The sequence below is a fragment of the Natator depressus genome, chromosome 6 (assembly GCF_965152275.1).
Source record: "Natator depressus isolate rNatDep1 chromosome 6, rNatDep2.hap1, whole genome shotgun sequence".
NCBI lineage: Eukaryota > Metazoa > Chordata > Testudines > Cheloniidae > Natator > Natator depressus.
In genome coordinates this window covers 124,493,511-124,506,299 of record NC_134239.1, presented here as the reverse complement: position 1 = coordinate 124,506,299, position 12,789 = coordinate 124,493,511, and the positions used below count along the sequence as shown (strand labels likewise).

The following is a 12,789-nucleotide window of genomic DNA, read 5'->3' as shown; positions in this document are numbered from 1 at the left end:
GTAAAACGCTCTCCAAGTTCTAAGAACTTGCTGGGTCAGAGTCTAAGTTTAAGTACATACATAACTCTAAACATGTGAGTATTGCCAATGATGTCGTGGGCTTAAGTTTCTTGCTGAATTGAAGCATTGGGTCATGATCCTGCAGTAGGATCCATCAGAGACGCCGACTCCATGGGTGCAGAAAAAAATTAGCTAGGCGACCTCCTCTCCTCCCTGCCAGCGCCTCCCGCCTGTCGGCGCCCCACTGGTCAACTCCTCTCCCTCCCTCCCAGCGCCTCCCGCCTGCTGCGATCAGCTGTTCTGTGGCGTGCAGGAGGTGCTTGGAGGGAGAGGGAGGACTGAAACAGGGACAGGTTCGCTCAGGGGTGGGAACAGGGAGAGGGTGGAGCAGGGACAGGAAGAGGTGGGGCAGGGGAGGGGCCGTGGGGGTGGGGGCTTAGGGGAAAGTGTGGGGTGGGGGCAGGGTCTGGGGCAGAGCAGGAGCAGGAAGAGGCAGAGCAGGGGTAGGGGCTTGTAGGAAGGGGTGGAGTGGGGGCAGGCCTGGGGCAGAGGTCAAGGGGGGGTCGAGCACCCTCTGGGTAGAGAGGAAGTCAGGGCCTAGGGGATCCATGCAGGTGGACCCGTTCACCTGGGCTAAGGCCCACTGACTCCTGTAGGGCTCTGCATGGCTTATTTGCAGGATCGGGGCTTTAAAGGGCAATGACAAAATGTTCATGTAATTTTTAAATTTGAAGGCAACAAATGTAAATGGCCAAATAAGGGTGTTACCCTGAGGATAATGAACAACATGAAAGGTGTTTTTGGTAGACAGCACCATTTTAAATTCCATGTATTTTCAAACTCTAAAGTACGGCGTGAAATAAATTCAGAAACACGGGATTCAGATGAATAAAGCCTGGTCTAGGATCCCCAGCTACCATAGTTCAGGGGGGGAAGGTCTTAGTTTTTCTGTTCAGATGGAAGCATTTTTCCTCTGAACACAAGTGGCCGGTCTGCAGTTCTGGAGCCAAAAAAGCATCAAAGAGGAAAATGTTGCTCAAGCATACAAAGCGCTCTTATTCATTTTTTAAAAACTGGAAAATTCAGACAAGTCGGTTAGCTCTTCTGAGTGTAGGCACTGGGGAGGCCAACCCAGCTGGAAAGTTTTAGGGCCTGGAGAAGTGTCTCAGTTTTTTGTGTTTTGCTTGTCAGATGAATCCAGCCCATTACAAAATGCCATAAATAATCCACAATCCCTGTGTACACAGGATAAGGAACAAAACAATCGTGAGAAATACACAGCTGTAACTGAAGTGTAACACCCCAGGGACATAGTACCTATATACTATACTTTATAAACATCATTATCATGGATATAAACAGTATCCTTACTCATTAACCTGCGGTCTCCAAGGCAAGAACCCCATTATCCGAAACATGTGCATCATTAAGCTGCAGATAGAAGAGGCTGTCTGTATTCCATTGTGAATTTCACTAAAAGGTTTCTTTTCCCTGCAAAGAAGAAAAATTCCTTTCTTTGTTATAGAAGGGATATTGCTATATTTTAATGTGGTTTTCTTATTTATATTAGATATTAAAAAAGTTCATTCCTCATTGGGATTCAGGAACCGCTGTAAAGTTAAGTTGCTTCTTAATATGTTTTCTTAAGATTCAGGTAGACTATTGGTCTTGGATTTTCTCTTGACTTCCCTTTGGCTCTGATTAAATTGGTTCCAATTTACCACTGGAAAATGCTGTCCTGCATAATTACTACATCTGTGCTATGAGAATCTTATTCGAGATAATGGGTGGCGTGTATTGTCTAACAAAAAAGCAGGAAAGTGATACTGGGAAATCCCAGTAACACAAATAGGATACCTAACTACACACGCATGCACACATATTCTGCAATAATAATCTCTGTGTTATTGTTTATGCACAAATGCACCCAATGGCAGCTGACATACCACTGTATTTGGACCATCTTTGGATCTTACCAATCATCCAGCTAGTTCAACATCCTGTCTCTGAAAGCGGCCAGCACCAGATGTTTCAGAGGAAGGTGCCAAAAATCTTAAGTGGATAATTATGCAATAACCTGATAATAGGAGAAGTTTCTTCCAAACACTCAGGAGTGGTTGGCATATTCTTTGGAACCTGAGGTTTATAGCCCTTTTTATACGCTTTTTCCTTTGTCTAATATGACTGTAGATGCTCTTGTTATCTGTATAAATGTCTATCCTTTTTCAATCAGCTAAGCTCTTGCTCTCAATATCTAGCCGTAATGAGTTCCACAGGGTAATTATGCATTGTGTAAAAAAGCATTTCTTTTCTCCAGCTGTGCTTTGTTTCCTTTTAATTTCATTGAGCGCTCTTGTATCTGAACTTGTTATTGACCAAAGATTGTCCACGGTTTCCTGGAGGTGTATGCTCGTGCGTAGTTGTGTGGTTGGTTGGTTTGAAAATAATGTACAAACTTACATTCAGAAAAGCTCCACAGTGAAACTGAACTGAGAAGAATTAAAAGCTTTGCAAAAGTAGAGTTGGTATTGTCGAAATAGCAATTTAAATCAACGTCCTATAAGATGAAAAGTGTGCATTTAAAATTGTGGTTGAAAAGATGGGTATTTAAACATGGTGGGTAGTATATGATTAGCACTTCAAAATTTATAATCTTAAAAATTTGCTGTGAAGATGAATTACTGAGGGAAAAATCCTAGCCCCTGTGCACAACTTCAGTAAATGTGCTGTGTTTGATGGAGTTTCACCCTGGGAAGTAATTGGTGCAGAGGTTCGGAGCTGCAGTTTCTTCCTTAGCTGCTGCACCACCCCAAAATCTTCTTGGCAAGATACACAGAGTCATAGTCCATCTTCAACAGGATGCATTTATTGAGCAAGGCAACTGCAAACTACTGACACACACATGGGCTTCCACACAGCTTGAGCTCTAGCTGTGTCTCCTCTGCTTACCAGGGACTGCACCCTGGCTGAATCCCGGTACAGCATACAGAGACATCTAGTGGCCAAATGACAATATTGCAAGTAGTTTACACCTCACACTTCCTCACTTGTGGGCTTACTTACTTGGCCTGCAGTCCACATGCCACAGAGCCGTGGAGAGTGGTTTGGGCAGCACGTCCCCAGCAGAAGGAGCCCCTGCTACGTAGCACATGAAGGCTGTGGACCTTCTGAGTACCTCCCTGAGGATCAGAGCAACATCATTTCAGCTACATTCAGAGTCTTCCATGGCCAAGGATGGTGCTGTTTCAAACTGTAAATCTCTAGCTAAGCAGAAAGGAAGCTTTGATAAGAGCAAAAGATGGGAATTGCATATAACACCCTGCTTTCACACACTCATACTTGATAAGGAAAAAGTGAACGAAAGCATCACTCACTGCAACATTTTTAAATTTTCCTTATTGAGGAATAGGGTCACTGCTAGCTTTGGGAGATCCCAGGAATGTAGATAGTGGATTTTTCTTTTTGCTTTTAATTCAGGTCACAATTTTGCTCCCTGCAACAGGGCGCGCTTTCACATAACTTCTTTGCAATTCTCCCTCTCCGCCCCAGTCTCTGATTCATAGCCTCTGCTCAGAAGTACCTTTCTACCAACTGATAAGTTTTTAATTTCATCTCTAGTCAGACACTTTGAAAGGCATGTCAGTAATGGTCTCAAAGAAAAACACAATTTTATATTCGTTCTGTTCTTTAGGAATATTTTCTATCTGGAAATATCAAATATTAATATGTTAAGGTAAATGCCCATGTTCGTGTCCTATCAGAGGCCCCAATCCTGCAATTTACAATTGGGGCTGGAAGAAAAATTTCAAACTAAACATTTTCCCATTGGGAAATGGGGTTTCTTTGAAATAAAAGTTTTGGGAAAAGTTGATGTCTGGAATTTTCAGCCAAGAGAATCAAAATGAACCATGTTGTTTAGTTTCAAGTCGACGTTAATCCCTGTTTCTGCCTGAGGTGTCACCATCCCTTATACAAGTCATAGGTCTGGGCATTTCTACCCCCATCTTCCCTATCAGCCCCACTCTCTGGTTGGCCATCATTTCCTGGGATTCCTCGCAGCCTCTCCCAGCAGCTGAGCCAGCGCTGAGCCTCCTGGAGCCAGCGGGGGTCTGCCTGCATTTTAAATGGAAGGATCCGGGGGGAATGATGGAGGCGGAGACGGGAGCTTTAGCTCAACGGCAAGGCCTGTTTTCATATGCCCTCAAATGAGAAATGGCATTCACGCATGGTGAACAGCTCTTGAATAGCGTACGAAAGGCATTGATTTTCTGTCACTCTTTTTTTACTTCTGATTCCTCCTTGATCACTGAGCTATGACCCTCTTCAGATAACAGAGCTAAAAACCACCTTCTACAGCAAATCCTACTCACCTTCGCATGTGTAACCGCCCTGAATCCAGTGGGTTTGGCCCTCTAACGTTGCTGTTTTCTTAGGGAAACCAGTCGGAGCATCGCAAAGTCAGGCTCTTCACTTTACCAACATAAACAGTAACATGCTCGCGTGCATATTTCAGAAGGGAGGAGGGAAAAATAAAAATGCAACACAGCTAAATGAGCACGGCTGTGGAAAATTGAACTAACATGGTCCCTTCATTTTTTTCTGATTGACTTTGCGACAGCAGCCCCCAATCTTGCAAACACTTACAAAGGTACTTTAACTTTACAATCATGCATGTCTGCACCCCCTGGACTCTCCACTTTGGGGGCTGTTCCTGGTAGGAAAGGGGTAAAAGGGGGGGAAATAATGAGAAAAGACATTCAAAGGTAGAGCAAGCTGGCACCAGTCAGTGGCTATTGCACTTTCTCGGTAGTTTGCACTTTCCAGAGCTTGTGTCTCAAAGTGCGAGCTGTCAGACTTGCTAATGCTTTCTGCTGTCTATGTACACTCTGCAGTCTTCAAATGTTAATTCCTTTCTTCCCCCATCCCGTACCTAGCTATGGACTGTGGTAAGGTGCACAAGCTCCGCCTCAGGTGAGGGCAGCAAGGGGTTAATGATCTGGCTTGGAGACAAGGAGTTAAATCAGGAACACCTGCCAGAAGCATCAGACCTGGATGGAGGGTCCTCCAGCTGCAGTTAATAATCAAAGGGGACCTGGATATAAAGGGAGGAGGCTGCCCTGGTAAGGGGAAGCTGCAGCTTTGGAGGGGGACTGATGTCACAGAGTGATCACCCTGTGAGTAGGGGAGACTGTACAGGTCTCCCTAAGGGATAGCATAGACAAAGGGATTTTTTCCTCTAGTTCTGTCCCCAGCCTGTAGACAATATAGGCAAGGGTGCTTTTCTGCTTGTTTTACTTGCCTGATTTATCAAACCTGCCTGCCTTTTGTGGCCCCCCCCGATGTGATCTCTGCCTATGGGCTTGCTTCTCAATGAAGACTATTTACATGCCAAATCTCCTTTCCCCTTCTTTAAATTATGGGGAGGGGGGAATGTGTAGGTTTTTTCATGGTGTGGAAAGGAAATATTTCACATCCCAACTCAAAAATGGTGAAAGGGACTTTCTAAAAAAATCCCTTTGAGCAAAGACCAAGTGTCTGTGGAGAACATCACCCCACCAGGTGAATTCTTCAGGGCTCTGAGCTAGTTGGGTTGTAGCGGAAACTGTTTTGCAACCCTAACTGTCCCATTTCACTGTGAAGGAAATGCTGTAATAATGCTCTGTATGTACAGGAACACTTTTCATTTGAGGCTCTCAGGGCACTTGAGAGGTAGTGCAGTGTAGTGGCTGGATCACTTGACTGGGAGTCAGCAGACCTGACTTCAACTCTGCCGCTGACCTGCTGTATGACCTTGGGCAAGTCACTTTCTGTCTCTGTGCCTCTGTTTTTCCTCCTGCCTTTGTGTCTTCAGACTGTAAATTCACTGGGCTAGGAAGTGCCTCCTGCTTAGAGTTCTCCGGTTTTTGACCAGAAAGACCCCTTGAAAAGGAAACCTGACAGTGTCCGGTCAGCTGTACTGACCGGACACTAAAAGTCTGGTTACTGCGGGCGGGGGAATAGTGGTAGCCTGTTGCCCAGCCCTGAAGCGGCAGGTCCTGCAGCAGGACGCCAGGCACCAGCTCGGGCCGCAGGCAGCCTCTTTCAGGAGCATGGTTAGCAGGGTGGTAGCGGAGGCCAGAGTGCAGGGCCCATGGCAAGTGGGGTAAGGAGCTCTCAGCAGGCACGGGTTCCCCAGGAGGGAGAGAGGCGAGCTACCCCGCCAGCCAGTGCTTTTTCTGGCTGTGCTCTGGGGTGGGCAGCGCAGGGGGAAGGGGGCTGCTGGGCTGCTCCTGTGTGGCTGCAGCGCTCTTCTGACCTTTACTCCCTGGCAGCCTGCTGGAGCTGGGGTTTGCAAGTCCCTTGGGGCTATTCATGCTGGAGGTGAGGCAGGGAGAGGGGCGGGACCTCGGGAGGGGCTGAGTGGGGCCTTGGGGGCAAGACGTGGGCTGGGGAGGGTCTGGTTTTCAGACATTAGACATTTGGCCACCCTGCTGCTGCATGTTTGGACAGGATCTAGAACAAGGGGAGCCTGAGCTTAGCTGGGACCTCGAGATGCAACTGCAGTAGAAACGACTCGGTCTTCCCTGTGGGGTAGACAGGAATCGCTTCTCCCACCAGGTCCCGCTAGGGAACACCGCATTCAAATGTTAGCAGCTGCTGAAAAGCTTTTCACAATGAAACTGGGCAAATTTACCCAAACTAGGTCCCAGTCTGTGTTCACTGGCTTAAAAAAGCCTGCACTGTAGAGAATGGCACTTAGAGACACATCTGTAGCCAATTAGTTCATTTTCTCATCCATGTATCGATCTTGGTCAAACATTTTCTTCTCTGAAGTAGCTCCAGGTGTGCAAGGAGGAGCAAGTCTAAAGTTGAAATGAACTTACTCTGAACCATGCAGAGAGCTGCACAGGAAAGCTATCTTGTTTTCTTCCAGCTCTTGTCTGTATTTCTCTGTCACAGCGGTTCACTGCTAACCGCAAAGCAACAAGTTTGTCAGTTTACACGTAGATTAGCTAGTGTAAATGCGGACATCTGTACGAAAGGCAGACTCTAACCCAGTGAACTCCTTCCAGCATTCCAGGCTCCTAAATCAACAGGAGGTAAACTGTAAACAGTGCTTGCTCTGGGGGTTGGCTGGAAGCAGTGAAATGGTGAAATTGTGGGTGCACTGGTCCCTAAAGGGCTTGCTTCTCCAAGCAGATCTCCAACAAACCATCTTTCAGCTACAAATCTAATAGAATTTAATGCACTCTGCAATTCAGTGAGGAAGAGGTCAACTGCTGTTGTAGTTATGTATAAAGTATTGTCTGAAGAGGCTTAACAACTTATATTAAATCTCAGAACTCTAGCTTGCTTCTTAAAATGTCGTCTTATAATTTCCTTATACAGCTCCGTGTTTGTCTGTATAATCTGTGTGCATATCACACAATCTATATAAAATAGAATACATGAAGGGGTGCTGTAGCATGCTATTACAGTTCTAATAGCAGGAATATGGAGTGGCTGCATAACTGAGCTATGCAGGAAGAAAAGGAGGACTTGTGGCACCTTAGACTAACCAATTTATTTGAGCATGAGCTTTGGTGAGCTACAGCTCACTTCATCGGATGCATCCAGTGGAAAATACAGTGAGGAGATTTATATACACATAGAACATGGAAAAAATGGGTGTTATCATACACCCTGTAATGAGTGATCACTTAAGATGAGCTATTGCCAGCAGGAGAGCGGGGGAGGGGGAGAAAACCTTTTGTAGTGATAATCAAGGTGGGCCATTTCCAGCAGTTAAAAAGAACGTCTGAGGAACGTTGGGGGGGGGGGGGGGGGGAGGAAATAGTTTTACTTTGTGTAATGACTCATCCACTCCCAGTCTCTATTCAAGCCTAAGTTAATTGTATCCAGTTTGCAAATTAATTCCAATTCAGCAGTCTCTCGTTGGAGTCTGTTTTTGAAGTCTTTTTTGTTGTAATATTGTGACTTTTAGGTCTCTAATCGAGTGACCAGAGAGATTGAAGTGTTCTCCGACTGGTTTATGAATGTTATAGTTCTTGACATCTGATTTGTGTCCATTTATTCTTTTACGTAGAGACTGTCCAGTTTGGCTTTCCCAACTGAGGGCCACTGACAATGTTATACCATATCGCCCTCATGTATGCTATGTAATATAAATTGAATGCACATGTAATGACAGATCTCCTTCATTGTCAAATGTTTTTTTTCCTCTTGAAACATTTCTCAGTCCATTCCTGACCCAAGTGAATTAAATAAGGTAAATGTAGTGTAACTTCTTCCTAGTCTAGTGAATTGGAATCTGTATTTGATCGGTCTGTGTACCTATCAGTCATCCTCTGATGCTTATGACTAGGCCGGGCCTGCTTATATGAGGAATGAGACAAGTGGAAGGAATTTCTGTCGGAAATCCTGAAACTCCGCCCTCCTAGTCTCACCCCTGTTGCAATACGGAAAAGTGAATAGAATAAAAATCAATATATCCTCTCACCAAGCGTCTTGGAATAACCCCACCCCCCAGTACATTCTGCCTTTCTGAACTGAGTTTTAAAGCTTGCTGAGCCTCTGAATGATGTTTTGACACCTCTTCCTTTCCAAGTACTGTCTGTGTACCATTACAGTCGTTCAATGACCTTGATCTAATGTAAAGTGTCAGTCTAATAAATTTTCTTTTTTTTTTTTCCCCTCCCCCCCCCCCCCCCCCAAAGGTATTGACTATTGAAGATCAGCAGACCTTTCACTAGAGAAGCAAATCACGGAGAAGACCGTTTTGGTAAAACACTTTGTTACTTAATTCTAAGTGGAAAGGGTACATTGGGTGTGGAGAAGGCATGGGGATCAGGAGGGGTTTTTGTGGAGAAAGCTCTTCCTCACAGTTCAAGGTCTCCTTGAAACACATCCTACCTACCAGCCTGAGTCACAGACTCAGTGCATCGTCCCCATAGCCTGGTGGAGAGTCATTTAGCCATGGGTGGGCTTGCGCCCGCCCACTTCCCAGAACCCACTATGAGCTTTCTTTGCCACTTGCTCCTCGTTGCTACCCCAGCATATCCTAAGCTGACAGGCCTGAATGGGAACTGCACTGCAGTGGCTTCATGTCAGGCTCTGGTTTTCTCTGAGCAGGCCCCAAGATGAGTTCCTGAGTTGAAGGATTTAACACAAGCGCTGTAGGGTGACCACCCTTGGATCCTTCCCTTTAAGCTGGCTCAGGTTAAAATGGCCAAAACTAGACCTTCTGACAGTTTTCGGAGCCAGTTGGAGATCCCTTGAGGGGGGGTTGTTTTGAAGAAATGCCTTTCTGCCCCCTTACTCGTTATCTCTCTGAAGGAAAATATGGGCCATAGAGAATACAGAGCTGACTCTAGCTTGGTCTTTCTAGCTCAGAAATTCGTACGTGTGCCCATGGAGAAAAGATAAAATATCTGGATAGTCATTGCCTGGGAGAAAGAGTGAGAACGCCTGACTGTCCCCAGTTGGGAGCGGGGGGGACATCTGGGTTCCAATCCCTGCTCCAGTGACTGTTTGTTTGGACAAAGTGGAACATCTTCAGCCTGTGAGATTGAGAGAGAGACAGCCCAGAATAGCCAATAGCCTGGTGGTTTGGGCACATGCCTCGGGGGGGCAGGAGCAGAGATTCGAACCTGGCTTTCTCACATCCCAGGTGAGTGCTCTCACCACCACGCTAAAGGCTATGGGGGGTGCATTACTGCCGCCTCCTCAGCTTTTATGAATTGAGCCTTTCATTTTATTAAAATACCTGAAATAAAATCTTTCAATTCTCCAAAAATTTCAGTTTCAGTTGGACACAAACTGATTTCCCGCCACCCCCTACCCCGGAACTGCCAGAAATCTGAAAAGTCCGTTTATTCTCCTAGCTCCGCCTGGGATAGCCCAATGCACTTCAACTGTGTCTCATGTCTTACATTGATCATGTCTGTGCTTGCAAAGTACTAATCCTGCTTAAATGGGGCCCTTGCTGGAAAGATGCACACGCTGTTTTTTCTGACCAGTGCAGGCAGAGCCAACTTAAAAAAGCATGCTTTATAGAGACTGTGTAGACTTGGCAACATAACGAACGATTGCAGTTATCCTTTTGTAGGAAACCCTAAAGAAACAGGAAGTGACAATATCCTGTTTTGCATCTAAATGCTCACTTGTTGTGCGGACAGTGACATGCTAGACCAATGCACCGTGTCTGTCTCCAGAAATCGGTATATTACAGTCAACTACTTAACTGCACGGATGCATATTTCCTAATTATTTTATAGTAAAGCTTGGTATTTAAATACAGCATAATGACTGATATTACTGCTACAGGCAACTTGAAAGACACTTCCAGCTGCCGACTAGAGACCTTGTTGAAAACATCCGTTTGCTGTCATGTAAAGTTGGAACAAAGTAGCATCTACTATAAAAGCCCCTCTCAGTTTCAAGTGCTTGCTTGCATTCTGTGCATAATTATAGTGTTGTTTTGATTGGGAAGGTAATGGGAAAAGTTTCTCCATTAGTGATGATACTTCTCTCTCCTACCCACCTGGAAGTGAAAATCCTAATTACTGATTTAACTATATTCTCTCTAGAAAGCTTGCTGCATTACACCAACAGTGAAAACACCATTGGCTTTACAGCTGATCTGCATCAGAGCAACAGCAGTAGCCAAAAGAGCAGGCTAAGTGCAGTTTAAAAATCTACCATGGGGAACAACAAGGTGATGGATGGTTACAGCACTGGAGACTCAGCCCCATCAGAGCTGTAAAACTAAAGTATGTTCCCGTCTGCCTCCAACCCCAGATCTTCTTCCCTTTCCCTGTCCAAGTAAGGATATAAACGGTGGGCCTGCTTCTTTCACCTAACGCCAACAGGCAAATCTAGATTTAGCTTTGTTGGTGTGTAGTGGTGTGATGAGAGAACATTGCTCAATGCTGGAATAGCGCTTCTGGCTATGGGACCCTTTTATAATTTTTGACTCCTAACCACTATAGACACTGCAAAGAGGAGGAACATTGCTAGAAGCATGACAATGTTACTACATCCAGGCTTTACATCTTTTGAGGCCATTTACCTATATAAAAAATGGATTGAGACCACACTAAACTTCACACACACACCGACATCTCTGTTAATCAGACACCCTTTATTAGATTCCATGGCACTGCGGCGCTTGCGTCAAATCCAGTTTATTAGTTCCCTGATGTATTGCCTTAATTCACTTGGTTTCCACAGCACATCTGAAAAGCGCAACCGGCACTCAGATGGCCAGCAACAACACCGCCAGCATCGCACAAGCCAGGAAGCTGGTGGAACAGCTGAAAATGGAGGCCAACATTGACAGAATAAAGGTAAAGCATGGTTGAAAGCACTGGGTAACTAGCATGTTCTTTGTGGTTCTATGATGAGTCTTCTGCAGGTAAGACTCAAGTCATAGATTTTAAGGCCAGATAGGATTACTGAAGCCATGTAGTCCGACGTCTTATAAAACACAAGCTAGAGATTTGAGATCTAGAGTGTCCCTCAAGTCCTAGAGCTCTATGTATTTAGCTTATTGAACAAAACATTAAGTCGAATTGATCGTGTCCTACAGTTACCTAGGGAGAAGAGATCTGATATTCGAGAGCTCTTTAATCTGGCAGACAAAGGCATGATCCAATGGCTGGAAGTTGAAGTAAGCAAGTTCACACTGGAAATGTTTGTTTTTAACAGGGTAATTAACTGCTGGAATGGATTAGCAAGGGGTGCGGTAAATCCGCCATCACTGAGTCTTTAAATCTAGACTGAATAGTTTTTCTAAATGATGTCAGGCTAGATGCAGGAATCTCACTGGGCAAAATCTCTGGCCTGTGTTCTCTTGGAGGTCAGACTAGATGATCATAATGGTCCTCCTGTCTTCAAATCTGTGACATTAAGAAAGTTTCCTAGCTTTCCTATTCGGTGATGGATACTTTGCTGGTGTGACCATGAACTGTAGCCAATGGGCAAACTAGAGGGTTTGGGAAATTCAGTTAAACCAGTTGTAATTATATGGCCTTTTAGGAAACAGGAAGATGCTCTTTCACAATGAATTGGTATTGTTTGAAGACGACTGCAGTTGAGCATCTCATTTAATGTATTTCAGACACTTTGTTCTTCAGATAATATTGTTAATGCATGAAATTGGGCTCAATGGTTTACCTGGACTTGCTTAGAGAAATGCAGCAAAATGAAAAGCAAAGTTATCCTTTCAAGTCTCTTTTCCCAATGGGGCAAGGGGGAAAAGAGTGATCCTTTCGGGGAGGTCTTCCTCTGCGTTGGCTGCATATAGGTCTCTTAGTGCTGGTCCGTACGTTACTACACTGGAATAATGAGCCCCTATAATGTTCATCTGAGTTGTAGTAAGTGGGCACAATTCTGCCTCTGCCCCTCCAATATTTACCAACTTCTGTCCTTAAACGGTGAGCTCCTCAGGGATTGGGCTGTCCCTTCTTGGTTTGTCCAGAAAGCCTCTAGCACGTGATGAATGCTACTATAAACAATAATTACAATTGTGATCATGGACAGATTCGGTTTTTAAAGGCCAACATTCCAAACTGGGTGCCTGTATTGAATGTGTGGGCACAGACACGTACTGGTGCATGCCAAAAAACCAGCTGCCTGCACAAAAGGAGAATTATGCAGCTATGGCGGCTGCTTCTTCAGCTTAAGTACCAATCTGATGCATTCAACTGCATGGTTTTCATGCTCTGGTATATATTCCGAATCTTGTGTCCCCCCCCCCCCCCCAATACATGCAGGTTTTGAAAGGCGTAATGTAACTCTGCTGCTTAA

At 45.0% G+C, this 12,789-nt stretch overlaps 1 protein-coding gene across 6 annotated transcripts in view; it reads left to right on the top strand.

The window, feature by feature from the left end:
• Positions 1 to 12,789, top strand: part of GNG2 (G protein subunit gamma 2) — an 86,233-nt gene that overhangs the window by 67,790 nt on the left and 5,654 nt on the right. For all 6 annotated transcript variants that reach the window (XM_074956520.1, XM_074956521.1, XM_074956524.1 and 3 more), the window contains 2 exons: positions 8,697 to 8,761; positions 11,212 to 11,327. In XM_074956520.1, coding sequence (XP_074812621.1) covers positions 11,241 to 11,327 — 87 coding nt within the window. In that variant the 5' untranslated portion in view covers positions 8,697 to 8,761; positions 11,212 to 11,240. The remainder of the gene's footprint in view (positions 1 to 8,696; positions 8,762 to 11,211; positions 11,328 to 12,789) is intronic.